The 23,314-nt window shown below is 40.3% G+C and overlaps 1 protein-coding gene across 1 annotated transcript in view; it reads left to right on the top strand.

Annotated features, from left to right (window-relative positions):
• Positions 1–23,314, top strand: part of DYNC1I1 (dynein cytoplasmic 1 intermediate chain 1) — a 246,074-nt gene that overhangs the window by 31,513 nt on the left and 191,247 nt on the right. The window contains exon 5 of the mRNA XM_016218881.2: positions 5,554–5,669. Within this exon, the coding sequence (XP_016074367.1) occupies positions 5,554–5,669 (116 nt within the window). The remainder of the gene's footprint in view (positions 1–5,553; positions 5,670–23,314) is intronic.

Raw genomic sequence — 23,314 nt, forward strand, 5'->3', positions numbered from 1 at the left:
TCAGGCTTTAGATTACTGAGCCTCCTCCCTAGAACGCCCTCTTTCCTTTCACTCACATCAGGCCTCCATTCTCAGTGAAACTTGCTTTGTTTCCCCAAACACATAAGAATCTGCCCGTTAGACTCTCCTGTCCCACTTATTATGTGAATTCTCATGCTGGCTCTTATTATTTGCTACCTTTCACTCTTGTTTGCCTTTGAATGCATGTGTTTGATTTCCCCATTCTGTCTGTGTTGTAAGCATTTAGCGTTGTGCTATGTTTCAAAAATTGCTTGTGGTTGCTGATAGTGATGTTGGCGGACTTAGTGCCTTTGCCAGTTGTCAAGGACGTGGCAGGTACCCACATAAGATTCCTGGGCAAAGAAGAAAATGGTATCATCATCACTTGGGGACCTCTTCTTTGAGAAACCTCAGAAATTTGTAAGCAGCACAAGGAAAAAAAAAAATCTCTGGTAGCTCCATTAATGCATCTTGGAGATAAAATGCTCACATGCAGATAATAATCGGGCATAAACCCCAGCAAGATTGAGTCTGGGCCCACTGCAGACATTCTTTTATTCCTTGCTTTTGACCTACTTTGGCATCTGGCCAAATAACTCTTTGTGTCTGAGAACATCTGTTCCTGGTTTTATCTGCTTGACTTCCAGGTTCCTTCCCTGCTCCAGAGGCTGCTCCTAATTACAATGACCCTTTTTGATTTCTTGGCTTCTGACCCAAGTTCTGAATCTGCCCCTTATTTACCCACACTCCTCTCCTGCCACCAGGTCTAACCAACATATCCTCAACATTATGATTTCCAGTCATTGGACACACTGAGACTGCTAGTCAAAGACCATTATTGAGAGTCTTTCGTGATTTACAATTTCTGGTATTTGAAGAGTTTCTTAAATGCTTGAGGTATATTTTTATACTGGCTTTGCTGTGTCTTCACAAAGGCACCTGCACAGTGACATTAAAAAAAACCCAAAACCATTCTAATGCCAGACTCAACCTGTCTTGAAGCTTTACCTTACAATATTGGTATTGCTCAGAAAATGAAGCATCCACTCTGATGTAAGTGTATCTTTGAGGATGAGCTGATGGTACCTGTGAAGTGTTTGTGGCAGCCATCTCGCTTAGAGCTTTAGCTGCCTGAAGAATATTAGGATTCTTTATGTGTCCAATAGAGATAGTACAGCATAACTTACACAGTTTTATCCACTTACCTTCAATATGAAATGCAGAAACATCAAGTTTGCTGTATATAATTGGCTGTGGTCTGAAATTAGAGCGTCAGAATACGAGTTGCACTGTTATCTGATTCACGAAAAATTTGATGATGTTTATGCCAGTGGGGAATACATGCTCAGATTCTCTGAAAGCTTTTGTGAGCCTTGGGAAGCTTTCAGGTGATGAGGTCCCTCTTGAATCTATCCACCCCCAGTAAGATTTGGCTACTGGCTGGGGCTAGTGGGTTTCAATGAGGATCGATAACCATGACAAAAGCCTTTCTCAGTTCTCCCGCTCAATCTTGCCAGTGAATATTAAGAAAAATTAAGCATGGGGCAACTGAATAGCTACATGCAAGAGAATGAAATTGGACGCCTGCTTCACACCATATGCAAAATTAACTCAAAAGTAAACCAAAGATCTAAGTGTTACAGGTAAAACTATAAAATTATTTGGAGAAAACATAGGTATAAATTCATGATCTTAGACTGGGCAGTAGTTTCTTAGATATGACACCAAAAGTACAAGCAGCCAATGAAAACATAGATAAATTGACTTCATTAAAATGTAAAACTTTAGTACTTCAAAAGACACCATCAAGAAAGTGAAAAGGCAACCCACAGAATGGGAGAAAATATTTGCAAATCATATATCTAATAAGGGTGTAGTATCCAAAATACATGAAAATCTCTTACAACTCAGCAATACAAAAGACTAACAACCCAATTTTTAAATGGGCAAAGAATGTTAATAGGCATTTCTCCAAAGAAGGTACACAAATGGCCAATAAGCAAGTGAAAAGATGTTTGACATCATTACTGGCAGGGAAATGCAAATCAAAATCACAGTGAATCACACTTCACACTCACTAGGATGGGCAAAATATAAAAAACAGATATTAATAAGGGTTGACAAGGATGTGGAGAAATTTGAACTGCTAGTGAGAATGAAAGATGGTACAGCCCCTTTGGAAAACAGTTTGGCATTTCCTCAAAAAGTTAGGCATAGAATTACCATAAAACCTAGCAGTGCCACTCCTATTTACATATAAGTTCCAAGAAAATTGAAACAATATGTCCACACAGAAGTTTGTACATAAATGTTCATGACAGCATTATTCATAATAGACAAAAGTAGAAACAACCCAAATGTCCACCAGCTGATGAATGTATTAACAGTAATGCGGTATATCCATACCATGGAATTATTATTCATCCATAGAAAGGAATGCCATTCTGCTTCATGCTGTAACATGGTGAACTTTAAAACATTAAGTGAAAGAATCGACACAAAAGGCCACATACTGTTTTATTCTATATATATGAAAGTAGACAGAAAATAGATTAGTGGTTGCTAATAGATTAGTGGGAGCTCTTTGGGAGGTAACAAAGAGTTTGTGTTATTAGATAGTGGTAAGTTTACACAACTTTGTGAATATACTAAAAGACACTAAATTGTATACTTTAACGGGGAATTTTATAGTATATATTTTATTTAAATAAAATAATAAAAAAATTAAGACAGCCTTGATCTTGTGTCTGATCCAAGAGATCTGTTTTTACTTGCTATTTATAAACAACACTCCCATCACCCATATCCTTGTCATGTTAAAATTATTTTCCTATTTAAATTCTTTAGCTTTATTCTTAAAGACAACTAGATCATAGTCTCTTTGAAATCTAATGTGTTTTCTTTAGCACTCCACATGCAGGCACTGAACAGTGACTCTTCATATTTTCAAGTCACAGGTGCAGTGACTTCAGAAGCTGAAGTTCTGTTGTTCATGGCTTTGAAAGGAATAGAGATCTTTAAAAATAAAATAGGGACAAAGCAGGGCTACTCCACTTTGAACCTTCTTAATCTTTGAAATGAGAGAAGAACCACATAGTGTCTTATTAGAATTTCAACGTTTCTCATGCTGTTAAGGACAGAATCTTTTTATTTGAGAGTAAGCCTGCATAACTCTAACTTTCTTCAATTTTGGTAGATAGCATAGGCTATGCTTAAGTCACACTTTGTACTTTATCTTCCTTGGAAAGTGAAACTTTTTAAGTATCTGGCAAAGCTATGCAAACTTATTGTGGGTGGATAGATAAAGACATCACAAGTGATCCAGAAACAGCAAGGGGAATGGGGACAGTGATTCATGCAAGGGAGTAGTATTCTTGTGATTCATAATATCCAACCAAGGACATATGCACAGGCCTAAGTTGATTGGACTATGCTAGTCATGGACTGGAAATCTTTAAACCTTGAGCACTGGCCAGTAACCTCAAACTTCAAATAGCTTCCATTTTTATTCTTTACTAAGAAACATTTCAACTTTGGTGAAGTATGGCTTTGCTCAACCAGCTTGCTCAGCCAAGTTGATAAAACAAGGTGGAGAGAAAGCTTCCAGAACTTTTAGTGGGGAGTCCAATCTTAGCCCTGGGGAAATGTGGGCCTCATGTCATTTTAGGACCATGCAAGTCAGCTTCTGAGGGATCATGGTTTTGTTGCCCAGCATCTCTGGCATCCCTCGGATGATTTTTTAGATCATCTCTGACCCAAGAAGGCTTTAAAATAATACCTGAATTTCTTACTTTGAAACTTTGAACATTTTACCTTCTTGGGTATTTTTGTTTTTAGTACATTTTGTGTGTTTTCCCCTAATTCTTTGTGAGGAGGCTGCATGGAAGGCTGGAGAGCCAGCCCGACCCTCCTTTACTCTCTGTGGTCCAGACTTCTGGGTGAATGAGGCCCATGTAGCCCTGGTCTGCGTGGAGCTTGGGTTACAGTCATGCTCATTGGGACTGCAGAGACAGCCAGCTGGGCTTGTTCTCCAAACCAGCCGTGGTTTGTGTCCGCTTTGTGTGCATCTTAGATCTTGCCTCAATTGTTTTAGTAACTCATAGAAAAGAAGAAATTTTTGTTTTCCAAGAACGCTTGGGAAATTGTGCATAGAAATTCCTGGCTGTACTATGCATGTTCTTTCATTTTATTATGACTGCTACTGAAAAATAAATACAATAAGTCTGTGCCATCTGTTAGTAATAATTAAAAACAATAATGTGAATAGAATGTGCCTTCACTAGTCTTATAGAGCTAGAGAATGTGGGATTTTAGCTAAATTATTGTCTCATCTTTGTCTCTTTTCCCCTCACTCTTTCACACACATACTGTATACCTGTAAACTTTAAAGAAATATAATCAGATATGTTCAATAATTAATGCTAAATGTATATACAAAAATATTGTAGAAGCTGCCATAAGCTATGTATGTCTATAAATTATATATGTATACATAATCTCTACATTATATGTATATGGTTCATATACATTACCCAAAACAGTCCTGACAGTAAGTGCTAGTAATATCTCCATTTTACTGATGAGAAAACTGAGGCACAGAGAAGTTAGATAACTTGTTCAAGATCACATACACAGCTGATAAGTGGTGGGGTTAGTCTTTATGTGCTTGGCCACCAGACTGGGCCTTCATTATTGGATGTTTCTTGGGTGGTTCAGGAGGCACTTCAGGTTTTTGCAGTAACTCAGAGATCACCTTGAAGAACTTTAAGTAGAAGTTTGGCTTAGTGGAAAAAGCACTGGCCCAGGACTCAGGCCAACAGTATTTCTCACTTTCCTCATCTATAAGCTGAAGATGATGATAGCACTTGCCCATATGCCTCACAGAGGTGAAAGACATCTGAAAACACTTGAAGTGCTACATAAATATTCAGAAATGATATTTCACATGGTCACAATTCTTTGGGAATTCCAAGCTAAAACTTTATCAATGTGCCCAGGGCCCTCTTCACTCTCTGTGTCAATGTGTCTTTAAACAAATTCACAGGCTGATCTGTGTCAGCTACTTTTCTGGAGAAATGGGAGATGTTATACTCCCCCTTGGAATATCTTCTCATTGCTGTCACAGAAGACATGTTACTCCACTAAGGAATCATCTCTCATTTCTTCACATACTTTTGTCCATTTCACCTAAGACACTAGAATTTTATATTACAAATGAAAATTCCCTGTATGAATTTAAATCAATCAAAATCAGAGATGCTCAGAATGGAAGGGGTCTTATCTGAGCTGGACCAAGACCCTGTTTTGTAGATAGAAAAACTGAGGGTCAGCATGAGGGACCCATCTGACATAACCCAGCAAATAGAGCCAAAGTGGGCCAGGAACCCAAATGTCCTGACTTCCAGCCCAGGGTCAGTTCTACTTGCTCACCCTGATACTTATACTGGAAGCTGAGGGTATTTGGAGTTTGTTGTAGTGCTTTGTTTTATTACTGATAGCTCTCCTGCAAGGAATGCTTTGCCCCTCTAAGCATGTGTCCTTTGTTACTTACAGACGAAGACTACACAAACTGGGAGTGTCGAAGGTTACCCAAGTGGATTTCCTGCCCAGGGAAGTAGTGTCCTACTCCAAGGAGACCCAGACTCCTCTGGCTACACATCAGTCCGAAGGTGAACTGTGCCTTTTGTTTACTTTCCATGTTATCTTTGGAGAAATTGCCGGGGAATCACATCCTTCTTGTTGATTTTATATTTTACCATAAGAGATCTTCACAAGACACAAATATGATGACACGCTGAAGGCTTAAATCTCCTTTGTTTCTGGAGAGGGAACCCATTGGTGCTCCTCCAAGGGACTTTAACGTGGATAACTTAATGAGCTCACACTTTGTCAAAACTGTGTGGGAGGCAAGGGGCATCATCAAAGGGTGATATAATAGAAACTTCTGAATTTTGTCAATAAGAAGAGTGTGCACATTAAGAATCCTCATTTGCCCACCACCTGTTGCTCAAAGTAGTGTTTTGAAAACAGCCACACCCAGTTGTTCATGCTGATATGGTTGCTTTCTGGCTACAGTGGTAAGGTTGAGTAGTTGTGATACAGAATTTATGGCTCACACTGCCCAAAATCTCTACTGTAACCTGGCATTTTAGAGGAAAAACTTTGCTGACCCCCAGTTGGCTTTGCCATTTCAGATGACAACACACTAGAGGTTTTTTTGTTATTTATTTATTTATTTTTACCATAATTTAGAAAGCGTTTCAATGCAAGCTCAGTAGAGGTGCTTGGGAATTGAACTCACGCTTCCTCCATACATACCAGAAAATACCAAATGGAAAATCTGCATTCAAATCTCAGTGGATCAAAAAAATACACTAATAAGAGAAGTTAAAGCTGATAAATCAAAATGTTCCCTGCAAGTAAAAAAATTACACTAAAGCAGAAGTGGGATCTGTGTGTAGTTAAAATCGTATGAGCAAAGATTGCATTGTTCAAAAGCAGCATTATTGCTGTAGCTAAGCACATTCTTTTTTTACTTCATGTTGTTTGTTGTTTCTTGTGCTGAAGAGGATGTCAGAATTCTGGTTGTGCTGTTGTTAGGTTGTAAGTACTGTACAAAAACTGTGAGAATGAAAAATGGTTCACATTCCCTGCTTGGTTTACAGCAAATATATAAATCAATGCAGTTTGGTTTATGCAAGCTACAGAGCTTTTCAATTTCGGTTTTAAACACATAACATCAAAAACAAAGTGAAATTAGTGAAATTGATTCCTTGAAATAAAGGGTTGCCTCTGGGCCTTCTGAGAACCTTTCCTGGGTAATGCTGGCTGTCAGGAGCAATTTTTTGGTAGCAGGGCCTCCATTTTTCAAATCTGATAGTGAAATTCAATTTTAGAAGCAAACACGTAGCTCCCTCTGGTGGTGATGTTTTAAACCACCCACTTCAACAAACTGGAGTCCTGCATATGAATGTGGCAGAAAGTACAAAGTTAGAAAAACCTATTGAAGGGTTCACCTAGTCTATCCTTGGGACTTCAGGCAGATCAGGAAGATTGTTAAAAAACAACCTTGCCACCCAACCCAAACATTTGTTGGAGTTAATTTGCCGCCAGAAGTATTTGCAGACTGTAGCCTGAGGAATGTTTATTTAGCCCCAAATTTGACTCATAGCATAAAGTTATACAACTGAAATAGGAGAAGGAGTGAATTCCTTTTTTTTTTTTTTGAAATGTGTAAACTTCAGATATTGGAAAAGGTACAGAAATATTTACAAAGGAAGATAAATTACGGATGAACAGGCATCAACTCTAAACTTTTAAACTGGACACATCAAAAGGAAGAGCCTGTGTAATGCATTTTACGACTGGGGAGAGCTGGGGAGCCCTCATTACGCTGCGGTCCAAGCTGCAGGAGAGGAGGAATTTCTTTCTCGGCTATTGGCAGAAGGCCCTTCTGTTTTGTTAACAAGGCTCATAGAGCGTTTCGTGGTGATGGCTGTATCAGTAGTTCAGATTCCACAATACAGACTTGAGCTCAAAACTAGCTGCTGTAGTAGCTAATCCCTGATGGGTTAAGTCAGGAAGAACTTCAGATCTGGGTTCAGCAAACTGTCCTCTCACCACAGGTGATTCCTTGACCTTTGGCTGCCTGGAGTTGCCCAGCCACCTGGCTGATGAAGGTCCCCAGTGCTTGCCTTTCACCTGCTCTGTGAAGAGAGGTGGCAGAGGGAGAACCAGGGGCAGCAGCGGGCAGTGGGCAGCAAGGAGCTACCACGTGGCAGGTTTGGGTTGGCTTCCAATTTGGGGGCTGGAGCCATGGCACTGTTTTCATGACAACTGCGGCCATTTAGAAGCAGGAAACAAGAAACTAATGAATTTATGACAAAATGAGGTTCTTGAATGGATAACCTCTAAAGCTGTGGTGTATATAAGATCCAGTTTAGCTTGTGATAGCCCATAATGTATGAAGGAATGAAGATTATTTTTAAGTCATTATGTGATTATGGAAAATTTAATATATTCTAACTAATGACTCAGAGCATTGATCAGTTCTACATCTAATGGAGTTCTTGTGCATTCGGTGTTTTTACATGTTCTCATTTTATTCTTTAAAATGAAAGGTGAGGTCCTTGGGATTTGCCCAAGCTTAATTCTTTTCTACACTGTGTACTAAAAATGGATAGTCTCTTAATTTGTGATCATGATGACCTGTTACGAGAAGCACTCCAGAGAACGATTTAAACCAGGAAGATTCAGGAATGCTGTCTGCATGAACTTTTTTTCAAAACAAGTTGAGACCTTCCAGCTCTGCTTACAGGTCATTAGTTGTAGAGAAAGAAGGCTGAGAATAGGAAACACTGATTTGGGGGAACAGAATCTCTCCATCCCACAAGTATTTTAAACACATGCTTTTCATTCCCAAGTAGTAAGAAAGGGGGAAAAAATATGGTTCCCTGCCGAAGTACCTCTGCCTGGCCTGTTACCAATGTCTCCCTCTACCGACCGTGAGGTCCTGATAGGAGTCAGGAAGCCAGTCTTCTGCATTTTTATTATAGCGGGCAAGTGACTGTCTCATGATAGGCGTGCAACAAATGCTGTTGAATGACAAAGGTGATGCCAAACGTCTTAGAAACTACAAGTTCAATAGCAACCCCTGGGAGAATGAGAGTTTAGTAACTCACTGGAAAGACGCAGACCGATCAGGAGGGAGGCGGAGGAGACTAATTCTCCCTGTTGATGGCTTTGAAGAGTTCTCTGATCTTCCTCTTCTCTTCGTGATACATTGGAACTTAGTGATCTCATGTTGGTCACCCCTCTCCCTTCCTTTCCCTCCCAGGGCCTATTTTTTGCATCTAAGAAAGACCAGTTTTCTTGCATTTCCCAAGGCGCTGTGCAGCCTCACACCTCAGTACACTTGCTCAGTACACTTACACTGTCCCCCTGCCTGGAATGCCATCTCCCCTGCGTGGTCTCTCAGGACCACAATCAAGGGTCAGCTCCTTGGCAGTTCCTCTTCTGCTTGACGTCCGTCCCCCTTCATATGGGCGCAGTTCATTACCCCTTTATCGAGGAGTAATTCATTATTATTTAAATGACTATCTTTTAGACCGTGATCTCCTTGAAGGAAGAGTATGTGTGGTTTTTTACCTCCAGGCCCAATGCAGTGCCTGGCACAATGAAAGGGCTCAGTAGATGTCAATGGAAGAAATGAAAAAAGAAATGATCCTAGAGGAATAAACAAGAGGGAAGTGAAAATGCTTCTGCATTCCAGGGAGGGTAGAGTATGATCCATGCATTAAGGCTACCTTGGTGTTACAGGGTTTTTAAGGAAAAGCTATGAAAGTGAGACTGTGTGGGGAGGAGAGTTCAGTGTTTCTCTGCAACTAGCCCGCTATTTCAGTCCCCAGGCTAGTACAGACACTGACTACCCATGAACATGGCACAATTAAGAGAACTAAAGGAGAAAATCACTGAGGCAGCCTGGGTTGGCCTGGGATAGAGCAAAGTAGTCATCAGGTTTTTACTGTGCAGAGGTACTATTTAAAGTACTTTGAGTTTGGAACATGTGTACAAGAAGGTGGCTAAGGAAAGCTCTTGTTTAACCTGTGCACTTTCAAAACAATTATTTTCTTGCCCGGCTGGTGTGGCTTAGTTGGTTGAGTGTCATTCCATGCACCAGGAGGTCACCAGTTCGATTCCCTGTTAGGGCACATGCCCAGGTTGCGGGTTTGATCCCCAGTAAGGGACGTGCAGGAGGCAGCCGATCAGTGTTTCTCTCATCCATGCTTCTATCTCTCCCTCTCCCTTCTTCTTTCTCTAAAAATCAATAAAAACGTATATTAAAAAACCCCACCAAACAATATTTTCTTGGTTGATTGTGGAGAATTTCTGCCTTGGCTTCCTTTCTTCTCCAGCACATAGTATAGAAACTGCAAATATAGAGATAGTTGCCCTTAACAGTCTAGCCCAGCACTGTCCAAGAGAAACATAACGAGCCATTGTTAATTTTAATAATATGTTCTATTTAACGCAATATGTTAAAGACATTATAATTTCAATATGTAATCAACATTAAAATTATCAATGAGATATTGCATATTCTTTTTATATTAAATCTTTAAAACTCATTTTATATTTCACACTTAAGCATATCCCAATTCAAACACTAAATTTTTATTGGGAATACTTGAAGTTTAATAAGATTTTATAAAACACCCAGGTTGTGGGTTCAGTCCTTGGTTGGGGTATATACCGGAGGCAACTGATTAGTGTTTCTCTCTCTCATCGATGTTTCTGTCTTTCTTCCTGTCTCCCTTCTTCTCTCTCTCTAAATCAATTTTAAAAAAATTAAACTTAAATAAAAGAAAAAATTAAGTTCCTTAGTTGCATTAGCCACATCTCAAGCATTCAATAGCCACACTGGCTAATGGCTCCTCTATTGGACAGGTGAGGTCTCCCACAATCCATCATTGCACAGGTCCAGAAGCTGAGACCCACAAGGCCAGCCTGATAGTCACTTCACCTTGGCTGGGCAGAGGGGTTTGGGAGAGAAGACCTCCTTGACTTGTAGAGATCTCCTCCAGGTGAATGATGACATCATGGAGTCTCCTCGTTTTTGTGAGGTCAGTCATATCCAAGGTCATCTATAAGACTTGTTAGATGGTTGTGCAGAAGCAAAGTTATACCCTCAGCAGGGCAAATCCAAAACAAGGCTCATCCTGTCATCATAGAGGCAGTGTGGAAACTCCCTGGATTTCCCCTTCATAGTTAATAGTTCACATATTCATTGGGGTATTCAGTCCTTTTACCCTGTCTTTATGCCGCCCAGAGGACTGTCAAAGACCATGTATGACCTCCTTGTTAGATATCTACGCCTCTGCTGCTCCTCTTACTCTCTCCTTCTACATGAAGTGAGGAGAGATCAACATTAAGATTTGAGTTCCCACTGCTGACAGTTGAATTCTAAAGCTTCCTACCCCTTGGTGGCTTCAGAAACATAATTTCATACAAAATTGCCAAATGAAGTAACTTTCCAGAGAATCTAAGTGGAAATATTTATTTGGAACCTTAAATTTGAAATCAGAGAGTTCTAGAGATATAGTTTCCTAATGGAAGCTAATCCTGAAACCCCTGGGGAAGACTTTGAAGAAAACAGACTGTGGTGTTATAACCTTGACTCAAGCTATTCAACTGGCTCCAAATCTCCTGGACCTTCCACTCTTTCTCTGAACTTATCATTTAAAGCAGCCATATGTTTGGAGACAAGCCACAGTGGCATCTGGGTTGCAAATTTAAAATCCCTAGTGAAGATGACACACGCTAGTCTTATTTTTAGCTTCTGTTCCTTAGATAAGAACTGACACTATTCCAGGGAGAGATTGACATCTGCCATTTTTTTGCTTTGTTGAAATATGCCTGCTATTTCCCCTTTGACACTGGTTGAAAGTGTTAATCCTTTCAGAACAAACTCTAGAGCCTCCAGGCCCATGTTAACAAGGTCAGAGATGGAGGGATACTCTATGGGGAGATTAGTTTTTGTTACACAATGTTAATCTCGTATCTTGGCAAGTCTCTTGAAATACCAAAAAAAAAAAAAAAAAGCTATCTAAAGAACATAGACATTTCAGGCATTATTTTTAAAGATGATACTTAGATTGAGTAGTCCAAATATTCTGGTTTAAAATTTTTTTTTAAAAGATCGTTTTCCCCTATCTCTGAATCACCTTCTCAGCTATTAGTCAGGAGAGCTTTATGGTTTAGTTCTTGATTTAGGTTAGAAAATAAAATGATATTGACCTTGATGCTAGCCAGTCTTGATATTCCAGAGGAGAAGCCTTTAATACTTGGATTCAGTGGCAAACCAACACCTATCTCTTAAAACAATAATAACATAATGAAGTAGCCACGTGATTGCTTGAAAATCTAAGGACCTGTTCTGCGATTTGCTGTTAGAACTATTTGTCTGATTTTCTACAGACACTGAGCATCATTGGATCAGCTGGACTATAATTTCTAAGTAGTATAGCCACTTAAAAGTAGGAGCCCTTTGGGTCACCTGATAAATGGATTCAGTAAGTATGTACATGTTGAATATGTTGCCTGCAAAAGCCAGAATGGCCCACTGAGCAATATGACTCTTAGCATAATAGAAACTAAGTATATGCCATATACTTTGGAGTTGATCAGACCACTAGACCCACAGAAACTTTCCTGAAGTAGCAGGTCTCTATATTTTTAAAGATTTTTCTCCCATCCTCTAGCCTACCTACGTCTTAACAAAATATTGGAGGTACCAATCCAGTTTACTCTCCAGGTCCTGCTGGCATGATGCCCTGTGCTGAAGGTCAGATGATGAAGGTCTATAGATAGAGCCAAAGAGCTGGCTCAGCCCTGATGTAAGATGTCGAAGATGCAAAGAGAAATGTGGTGGGTCTTCTTTGGCTGTCAAGCAAGGCTTCGTGTAGAATGTGGTTTGGGGGTACTCCCAGGCCTCCGTACTCTCCCCTACACTCAATTTTCTATTATTTCCTGATCGGCACTGTCACTTTCACAGAAATGAACTGGTGAGACTGCAATTCAACGGAATAGTCAAGGACCCACAAAATTTAAAATTTGGGTTTGATCTTGGCAGACTTTTATATAGACATTTATCACAACCAGAGAAATTCCCTGAGCCTATGCCTTGGGCTAAAATACAAAGATTTGAGCTTGTCATCTCTTCCTTAAGCTGTCCAGTCCCATTAGAAGCCGCTACCTCACCCTGGCAACTTTAAATTCTTCATGCCATTCACACCATTCAATGGCAGTGACAGTTTGATCCCTTAAATCCTTCTCTTCAATGGACACTTCATTAAAGATCACCACAGAAGAAAAACTCATCTAGCTATTTGTTATGGCTGACAGGTTCCCATTCCTGAACTCCAACTGAATTTTCATTTTCTTTAGCCCCTCTTAGGGCAAATAACCAACACCAATTCCCCAAGTGACTGTCTTCTGATACCACTTTCTGCACCAATCTGGGTTTGCGGTTGCCAACAGTAGAAACTAACTCTGGTTAACTTAGACAAGGGATTTGTTGGAAAGATATGAGGTACTTGATAGAATTGATGAAAAGTTAGAGAATTAGGTCAGAAGTAGAAAGAAGGCAGCCCTAACCCTCAGTGTGACTGTATTTGGAAATAGGGCGTATAGGAGGTAATTAAGGTTAAATGAGGTCATCAGGGTAGAAAACTATCTGATAGGATCGGTGGCCTTATAAGAGGAAGAAGAGAGATCTGCCTTTCCCTTTCCCAAGTGCATGCACTGGGGAAAGACCATGTGAGGACACAGCGTGGGGGAGTCAGCAAGCCAGAAAGAGAGCTCCCATGAGAAACTGAATCGGCTGCTAACTTGATCTTGGACTTCCCAGCCTCCAGAACTGTGAGAAAATAAATTTCTGTTGTTTAAGCTGCTCAGTCTATAATATTTTGCTATGGCAGCCAAGCCGACTGGGACGGCAGCTAACACAGCAAGGTCATGCCACTGAACCCATTCAGCCTGGTAAGAAGACCTAAGCCTCCTGGACTTCCTGTCACTGGACCTCCTGTCGCGGGACAGTCTGCATTATGCTCAGGATTTAAACCGTGTAGTCACTGCTGCCTTGTAAACCTCTACCTCTCCCAGCACCTTGACAGTGCTCCCTCGAGATTTAAAGAGCCATGTGGAAATCCACTAGCTGGGCCTCGGTTACATGCCCTGCATTAGCTGTGTGGGGCCAGGCAGAGGAATAACTACCCGGGCCCAGCTTCCATAATCTTAGGGGAGGCTGTGACTCTACGTTGACCTGGTTTGGTGTACTCCCTCCAACAAAAGGTGTTCAGATGCTGGGCAGCCAAAAAAATTTTAAAAATGCCCACTTTGGTGTGAGAAGAAAAAAGGGTAGGTAAAGAGGAAAATTATAGGAATTATATTTATGATGTGCTCGGCACATTCATGTATATTACTACACTTGTAGTGTTGCTACAGAATTTACTCACCTTATAAATCAGAAGTGCAGAGAAAACACAGCTCTTTTATTTTGGCCTTAGTTGTCTACAGTACTACCGGCTGTCAGGGGAAAAATGGGAAAAATGTACAAAATAAACAACCTTAGTACAATCTCTTATTTTAAACAGACTCAGTTGGTATGTTCAGTTAAAATTGGGCGGAAATGCTCAAATTCTCATGGAACTTTACCCTTTCACCTACTTCTCTAAGGTCATGGCCAAGTATAGAGGGGAAAAGGGGGAGGTTTGCATGACCTCATGGCCTTGGTGGAGTCTGGAGTCTGGAGGGATTAGAGGGGCTCTGGCCTCATGCCAGTCCCTCCCAGGAGGCTGGCTGACTTCTGGCTCTCTGACCTGATGTTCTCTGTCCACCTGGGCACCAGCACCCTGGCACCCAGTTCTACAGCATGCAGCTGGTGAGCTTGTAGCTGTCCTTTTTGGCTTGGCAGTGTTCCTAGGGAGCACGGGCCATTTCCCTCTTGATGACTAAGTCTCCTGTCAGCTTTCATTATCTCCAGATTTTGATTCAACACCTTGTTCTCTATTTAGTCCCTGGCTTGGAAGTCCATGCCCAGTCCATGCCACATAATCCCTTGTTCCACCACAGTAGAACCCCTGGCAGACTGGCTCCCAATTCAGTGTCCATGCCTCAGCTGATCTGAGGGAGGCTCAGAAGCACTCACGACTGAGCTCTGTCTTATCACGTCCACCAACTCCAGTGAGGCTGGGTTACCTTGCAGTGAATGAGACATGTTGCATAATGCTCTCCTCCGAGATTCCCGAACAAGGAATATGGGTCAGCTTCCCTGTGTTCATTTCTCTTCTCGGTTTTCTAACGCTCTACCTTTCCTGGTGCTTTTCCCCAGAAAGTGGAAATGCACATATACCTGAAATTCCTCTCTTATTCTCCCGAAATGCTCCTTGTTGGTTTTTTTTTTTGTGTGTGTTTGATTTTTGGGTTTTTTTTGCCATTTATCTAGAAATAAATTGAGCCCCTTTTAGGGCAGGTAACCAATAGCAGTTCCCCAAGTGCCTGTGTTCTGACCAATTTCTGTAGCATAGATTTGGGGAAGGAGTAGACAGGAGTGATCTTTACAGTTTTTGACATTCTAAATGGTAAGGAAAAGGAATTTGGAATATCCTTTCTACCTCAGTTAAACCTAGCTCTCATCCTACTGTGGGATTTCAAAACCCAGTTTTTGAGAAGGGAGCTGAATCTTTAGCTGTCTTACTTTTATTCTTATGTATCTAGCAAATTCTGTAGCAAATGAATGCCTTAGATAGACATTAGAGTGAAGATCACTATGTTCAGAAAGACAAATAGAAAAGCTCATTCCTAATTTTTAAATAAAACTCCCACTGCACACCAAATAGAAAAGTACATTAATAATTTTTAAATATAACTCCCATTGCACACCAAAACGAAGAGGATGTTATTTCTGTTCATTGCTCCTGATCAGTGATAAAAGTCGAGAAATACCAGGATTAAAGAACACTAAGGGGTATATCAAACCTTATATTCCCTTGAGAGTAACAATTGCTGTGTTGACGAACTCAAGATATATCTAAAGCTTCCGCTTCTAACAGAGCAACATGAGGCACTCTGTGGATCATCTTTCTGGTAAAACCAGTGAAAAATATTTTTTAAAGAGATATTTAAAGTCCCTGGAAATGGTCTTAAGGGCATACACCAAATGAAAAAAAAAAAAATTTGATTCAAGAAAACTTGCTGAACCTTGGTAAGAACAGAATCAGTGGTGTTTGAACCACAGCCCACTCCCTTCCTCCCGCTCCCCAGTTCAGCTAGAAGCAAACCCCCCTTCGAATGGGTGCATCAAGGAGCACCCAGGTGTCCCTCCCCCCAACTCCCAGGTGGAGAGCTATGGTATCTTCCTGGGAGGGGCAGGATATTAGCATTTCCATTTCTGCCCCAAGCTACCTGTTACAGAGCCTAAATCCCCAGCAGGTTCAGCTGAGATGTGGGAATTCTCTTGTCCAACCCAGTTCTGACTTGAGGGATGAGAACTTCACCTTGAGTTCATCTAAAAATACTGGAGCCCCAATCACCCTCACCTCAAATTCATGTGGAAAGCAGAGGTTCAATTCAGCGACAGGCAAGCCAAATATATTAGAGGCTACCCAGCTCCTAAGGCAAGGTTGTCACTCAGAAGTATGCCACTGCCCCCGCCCCGAGCTCCAGAGTATTGTCTCGAGATTTTGCCCATGGGAAGAAGCAGTCCATAAAAAAGTCCAGAATCTCTTCCCAAAGAAGCTGATTTCATTTGCAACAGAATGTGGGCATACTTAATCCTAAGGACATTCTCAAAAGAGTAGAGGTGGTGGTGTAAAGCAGTTAAGTGAAAATAATTATTAAGGCCCAGCCCCCAGCCGGCATGGCTCAGTGGCTGAGCATAGACCTGAGACCCAAGAGATCACAGTTCAATTCCCCGGTCAGGGTACATGCCTGGGTTGCAGGCTTGGTCCCCAGTTGGGGGTGAGCAGAAGGCAGCTGATCAATGACGACATTCTCATCATTGATGTTTCTCTCTCTCTCCTTCTCTCTGAAATCAATAAAGATATATTTAAAAAAAAAAATCATTTAGTAATTAAGATGTAATATTAAAAATATTCACTTAATATAAAAGTGCAGTAAAATAATAATAGAAGAACAAAAAAGACATGACATACAGAAAATAAAGAAATGACAGATAAAAATCCTATGATAGCATATTAGTGAACGGGCACCTTGGTGAAATCAAACCTGCCAGATAGGGACCTATAAAGGTCTTGGTTACAAAACAAAACCTATAGGGGTCCTGGCTACAGAACAAATACCAGGCAGGTGTGTGTGACAGGGGAATACAGTCGCAGTGCAGGATACTTCACTTTATTGTGCCTCACAGATGTTGCATTTTTTTAATTTTTTTTTTTACAAATTGAACACAAGACCCTTCACCAGCAAAAGAGGTTGCAACCTGCTTTATTGTGTTAATCTAGCATTGAACCTGCCCTGCAGTATCTCCAAGGTATGCCTGTTCAGCCAAGAAAATTATCAAAAGAGATAATGCAATGGCTTACAATGAGTTTGCTGTAGAAAAAGATATTGGGAAAGTGGTGGAAAAAAGTAGGAGAAAATCCTAAGGTAGCAGAAAATACTGCATGTGAAGGTAGCCTAGTGTCAAGAAACTGATCGTAAATGATAAGTTTTTAAAAAATGATAGTATGACGTTACCCATAATAGAGATATGTTATATCTTGAAGATCAGCTAAAATCTACTGGTAGTGACTATCTAGATTGTTGTATTGAGGAGTCTGAGGCTCCATTCTGTGTCCCACAGACATGAGATGGGAAGCAAGCATGCCTTTTCTTAGCAAACACTGGTTGAAACCATTTCTGAGGCAGGGCTGGAGCAATGACAATCTCACAGTTACCATTCACGTTATATATAGACTGTGGAATAACTCTCAAGTACTTTATTTAAAGAAATTCTCCAATGTCCATTATTTTTCTTTGCTGATTTTCTATAGTCTGCCATAACTAGCATTAAAACTCTTAAATGACCATGAAACATATTTGAGGGACAGTAAGGGAGCAAAGAACAACTTCAGGGAAAAAGAACTTCAAAAGTAGAGTCAGTGATGGCAATCAAAAAGTAGACAAAGAAGGATGCTCAGCTCTTGTGGCACAAAGCGAGCCAGAAAGCTGTGGGCAGGTAACTGGTCAAGGACATGGAAGTGGGGGCCCGAGAGCTCCATCGGTCTCCATGCATTCTAGACAGGCAAGGGTTTAAATCTGGGACATCCAGTTGAAAGCACTGGAAATTCAACCATATGACCTGGACTTTATTGGAGGGGGAAGGGTACAGTATGAATGCTATGCCTACCATTCCCTCCTTCTGGTTTCCAGGGAGAAAGAGCTCCCTTCCAAACTCTTGACTCTTGTGCCTTCTAATAGAGGTGGAATTGCAGGAAGCTTGGTGGACAATAATTATTGGCTGTTTCTTGATTGGATGTAACTAATTTGTCAGTGGTCTCAAGCACGGGAAATTTGGTCTCTTATTATTGTCACCCCCAGACCAGTTAGAAGTAATGATATAAGGAGGAATGTTTGCTCTGCCACAGATGAAAAGTTCCAGGGTCTAAAACTGGGGCGAAAGGTACAGCAAGCTCAGTTTTGCTTTCATAGTAAGTTACAATTGCCAACCTATCCCTTTTCCGTAGTAATGATGAGAGTTTGGCCTTTATTTGTTTTATTCCTGACCTTATTTCTCAATTAATTCAGAACATGGACAGGAAAGAATGGTGCTATTAATGTGACACTTCAAAACCCCAGCATCTTGGTACATAGTCTAGAAATCAAATGCAAGCCTCCTGTATGGTAAGAGAATTCCATCAATTGAATGCACTTTCCACCCACATCTGATGTTTCATTCAGTATGGAGCTCAGTTTGTATAATAATCCTGATCTCTTGCCACCATTACACTCACTCCATCCTACCCCCAGCCTCCATCCCCAGAGGAGGTAAAATAACTTGTCTCAGGCCAACTCCACTTTTTTCTTGGGGGAGCGAGCGTACCTGTTGTGAATACGAGTTGCCTTCTGCTCCTCTCTGCCATTGGTAACACTCAGGTCACACTCAGTTGGGGAGGCCTGTCAAGACTGACCTTACCTGTGAGTGGGTGGGTAAATCTACCTAATTTGGGAAATCAATTAGCAGGTCCATTTGGCTATCTCAGGAGGCTATGTTCTCACTCGGTCTGTTCCATGATGAGAGCATTATTTTGGTGTTGCTCCAGTTTTATCTTTGTCTTATTTCTCATTGGATGTTATCGATATGGTCCTCTAAGAATCTCAACAAGTATTGGAAAAATCATGGCAAGATATCAGTTCTGGAAAGATGAAAATACTGAAAATAACATTAATAACCCTAGGGAATTAGACAAAAAACAGGAACTGATGTCAAGGGGAGAGGTTTACATTCTAGCTGCAAGGAAAAAGCTCATTTACAGAAGTGGATTTCAAGGTCAGAGTGGAAACAGTAATAAAGTCAACTTAATGTTGAGCCCTGAACTCCTTTTAATTCTCCATAAATGTGTGTCCATGCTGGAATTGTGTGTGGCAGGACCAGTTGTACAAATTAGAAAGTGGTTTGTGAGACCAAGGATCCAGGAAGGCTGTTACACTTGATGATTTGTTAAAAAAGAAATTTAAAAAACCCTATCACTATAAAATAGAGCCCTAACAAGGAATAAGATTTCCTATAAAATTGTCAGGGCAGGATTCCAGTTTTGATGATAATGTGGATGGTTTTATTGCAGGAAAGCATCGTATCTGACTGAGAAGCTTTCCTTTTCATAAACTAAGATGGTTTTTTGAACTGTGGGAGAATATTTGATCGCATTGAATAGTCCAAAATTTGTAGTATGAAATTTGTTTCGTTGTGTTCAATAGAGCAAGTGGTCATTTTCACTGTGAGTGTGATACTGAAGACTCAAGATGTGGCTAATATGTTTTTCTGGTACTGGGAATAAAGACTGAGTTGCTAGCTCAAAGGAAGTGAGAATAACATTAATTCCCTCTACCGAATTATTCTGTAGTGATATTTGGCAGGTCCTGGCAGCCCACTCACATTTCCAATTAATAAGCAATTGGGGCCAGGCACATGGTCATGCATAGAATGGTACGCTGGATAATATGAGTTCCAAAGCAGAATGCAAAATATGATGAGATGTGTATTAATATGATGAAATCGTATGAGTTTGTAATCTATTAACTGTTCACAGAGAGTGGAATTTGCTTTGTGTATCACTAATCTCATCATTCCCGTTGGTTCCATACTTGCTCTGGCTGAGGACACCCACATTCATATGTGTTTTTCTATCTCCAGGGATACCATTCGAAATTTCCTTCCATTCCTATTTTCTCCACTCTAGCCCCTACTTAAAAAGCCATCGCCTTTCTCTTCTTGAGCAACCATTTTGATTTGTTTAGACATCACAAAATTTATATCTTTTTTCAACCCTTTCCTTAAGAGGATATTACAACGACCAATGAGAAAATGATTGGAAAATGCCTTTCCTTAAACTATTATCTCAACGACAGAGATCGGTTTTGCTGCTGGAACACTGAGGAAATGTATATGTAATACCAGTCTCCCCTCATAAAATGCATCAGGACAGTGTTTTTGCCAAAATTGGAAGTTTCTCAGTAATGATGAGTTTGGGGATGTGCCTGTTTTCCCAGAAAAAGAGTACAGAGTTATACCACATTTCTTAAGTGCCTAGATAGAGAGTTTCAGCAGCTGTTTCCCTGCACAGTGGTAACCCCGGCAGAGTCATCTAGCAGAACTAAGTAGTGGTCCCATCATCTTCAGGTGCCCGGGACAAGCAGTGATTTTGTCTGCCAGAGGGATTCTTGGGTGGGCTGGTGGTGATGTATCTTCCAATAACCATTATTAGAAGTGTCAGCCTAGGTAAATTCATGTTCATCTGGGTCCATTTTATCTTATTTTGTTTTGATTTAACCCAGATCTTGAGATCCAAGTGTTATGTTGAGCATTAGTTTATGGAGGTACGGTGAAATTTGAAGAGGAGGGGAAAACGTTCTTGCTACCCTTTCAGAGACAGCACACTGAGGAAACAGGACTTTTCCCCCCTCCCTATTTTGGTAATCCTTGGCTTGGCATGTTTGGGTAAGAAAATGAAAGGTTTGCCTACATAGTTGAAATCTCTCGTCACATTATATCATCTGAAGCCTATTTGTACGTTGGGATCATTTTATTTGGTTTTGGTTAGACATAAAAGTGTTCTGTGGTCTCCTATTTTTTCAAGGCCTTCTGGCTTTTGGAAAATTGAGTGATTTCATCCCTGTCCGGGTTTCCTAGTGAAATCTTGTATTTTTACTCAAATTACTTGATCAATTAGTTATGTCAGCTGCCCCAAATGTGCCTTTTTATTAATAGCACCTTTTATCAACTCATTGAAATTAGACATTGCAACCGTGGTCTGAGGCTGGTAACATCTTGCAATAATTTATAAATAATACTTTAAAAAATACCACCACAATTGCTCATTCGTGAACTTTTTGGATGTGTCCCTGTGTGAGAAATGCGTTTGTATTATTATTAGTTCTGACAAACTGGATTAGGTCTTGGCTATTGTTAAATGGTTCTATCTGCCCTCAAATCTACTGAGAGACACAGCATTTTTAATGAATTTAATTAAAACTGCATGCGGTTTACAGTGTTGCCTCCGGCCAATATGCCATTCTTCTTGACTGAATGGAGTTTCTGCTCATGTGTAATGATGTTTTATATGAGAGATGTTTGAAACCCCTTCCTAGTAGCCCCAAGGTAGTTTCCATGGAATGACATGGTGATGAAATATTAAAATAGTAAAAAAAAACTTTCTACTTAAGCGAGTCATGTTTACACTAAGCAATGTATGCACAAATGTGTTTAATATGTTTGTTGAAGCTGTGAGAGACATGGGTTGTATTTCAACACCAGCAATATGTTGGCAGTGAGAGATTTTTTAAAGAAATTCAAATCTGGCAACACTTTGGATGATCTGCTATATGTATTATTCTTTGAAGTATTAAAAAAGGCCATTATGGAATTTCCTTTTAATATTTGGTTCGTTTGGCCAGCTAATTTTAATGATTCTCCCCTAACAAACAGGAATTACATATAAAGATGTTCTCAGCATCAATTTGCAACAGTCTTGGAAAATATCCGTGATAGGACTTTTTCCTTTTTAAAAGTAAAGACATCCACTGCATTTTCTTAATATGTTAAAAGAAGGAATTGTTTAATACAACTTTACAGAGGGAGCCAATGAAGCCTTCTGATTGAATAGACTCAAATTTTGATTCTGGAAATTGACCTTTGATGATAACGGTAAGAGAACAGCAGGGAAGTAACACTCGTCTTGAGTATTTTCCCCTCATCTTTTAAAATGTCAAAACACTACTGAGGAATTTGATCTTTCCTATCAGCTCTATGAAAATGTCTAATGATTTTGTAGAAGCCAGCAGGGCTAAAGCTAGGAGGTTCTGCAGCATTGTGTGGAGGGAGTGGTCCAGTGGGAGGCAGAGGCTCCAGGTGGATGTGCAGCAGGAGGGGAAGAATTTCCTCTTCGTGGCAGGTGACAGGTGACAGCTGAGAGAGGAGCTCAGGTTGGAGTGCAGTGAACCAGGAGGGGAACAGTGAACTTTCCTTGGGAAGGGGTTTGAAATAATCGAAGGGCAGAGGAATCTGGGATAGTGATTTCTTGAGAAGTCAACGAAATGGACAACTGGCACAAACAATGAAGAGGCTGAAGAGGTAATAGAGGCAAAAATAGCTTACAGGCTACATACGCTGAGTGTTCTCGATTCCTTCTCTGGAGCTTCATTTCTTCATTTACCTCATAGGGTTGTAGTTAAGATCGAATGCAGTCCACGTAAAGAAAAATCAATGTGAAATGCCTAGCAAAATACTCATTATAAATGCTCATAAATTTTACCTTAAAATTACCATTTGCACTTATTCTAACTAGATGCCTTAATGGTTCCATTAAAATTCAAGTATTGATTCAGAATCACCAAATATCCTCACACTTACAGAAACCCTGTCTTTTCTCCCTATTTGAATGACATGTTATTTTTGAAATTTTATTATGAAATATACACTTGGTCTTAGCTTCTTAAAACTGAAATAGTTTCAGGTAGTAGTATCTCTTTCAAAATGTTATTGAGTGACAGGAAGAAACACATTAAACAATTTTTTGTTCCTTGCATTTCATTTCTGTTCCCCAAAATTGGGAGTTGAAAGTAATTTCTCCAAAGAAAAGATGAGCTATTAGAGGTCATATTATGAACTTTACTTTCAAGATTTGGGTGACACTGATTAATAACAGCAGCTATGCTTTATTGAACTACTATTACTTGCTGAGTAGGACATGCTATCCACACATTTTTCTCGACAATTCTTATCCCTGTGCCAGACTGATTGCGTTATTTCACATTTTATAAAGAAACTAGGATTCAGAGAGCTTAACTTGCTGACAGATAGCCAAGCCAGGAGTCACACTCTGAGCTTCCTGGCTTTAAGCTTCTCCCCATGATGCCACTCTGCCTCAAACCTCTTTCCTTTAGGAGAAAACACATTTTTTGAAGTATTTTCAAGGTTGTCTTATTTTGACATAAGTGAGGTCACCAGATAGACTGCTTGGCTGACCAAGCAACCCTTGCCAAGGAGGCAAAGTGAAAAAAGTAGTGGATAAAAGGTTCAGGAAATACTAGATAATCG

Source organism: Miniopterus natalensis, chromosome 10 (genome assembly GCF_054644295.1).
Source record: "Miniopterus natalensis isolate mMinNat1 chromosome 10, mMinNat1.hap1, whole genome shotgun sequence".
In the NCBI taxonomy this organism is placed as follows: domain Eukaryota; kingdom Metazoa; phylum Chordata; class Mammalia; order Chiroptera; family Miniopteridae; genus Miniopterus; species Miniopterus natalensis.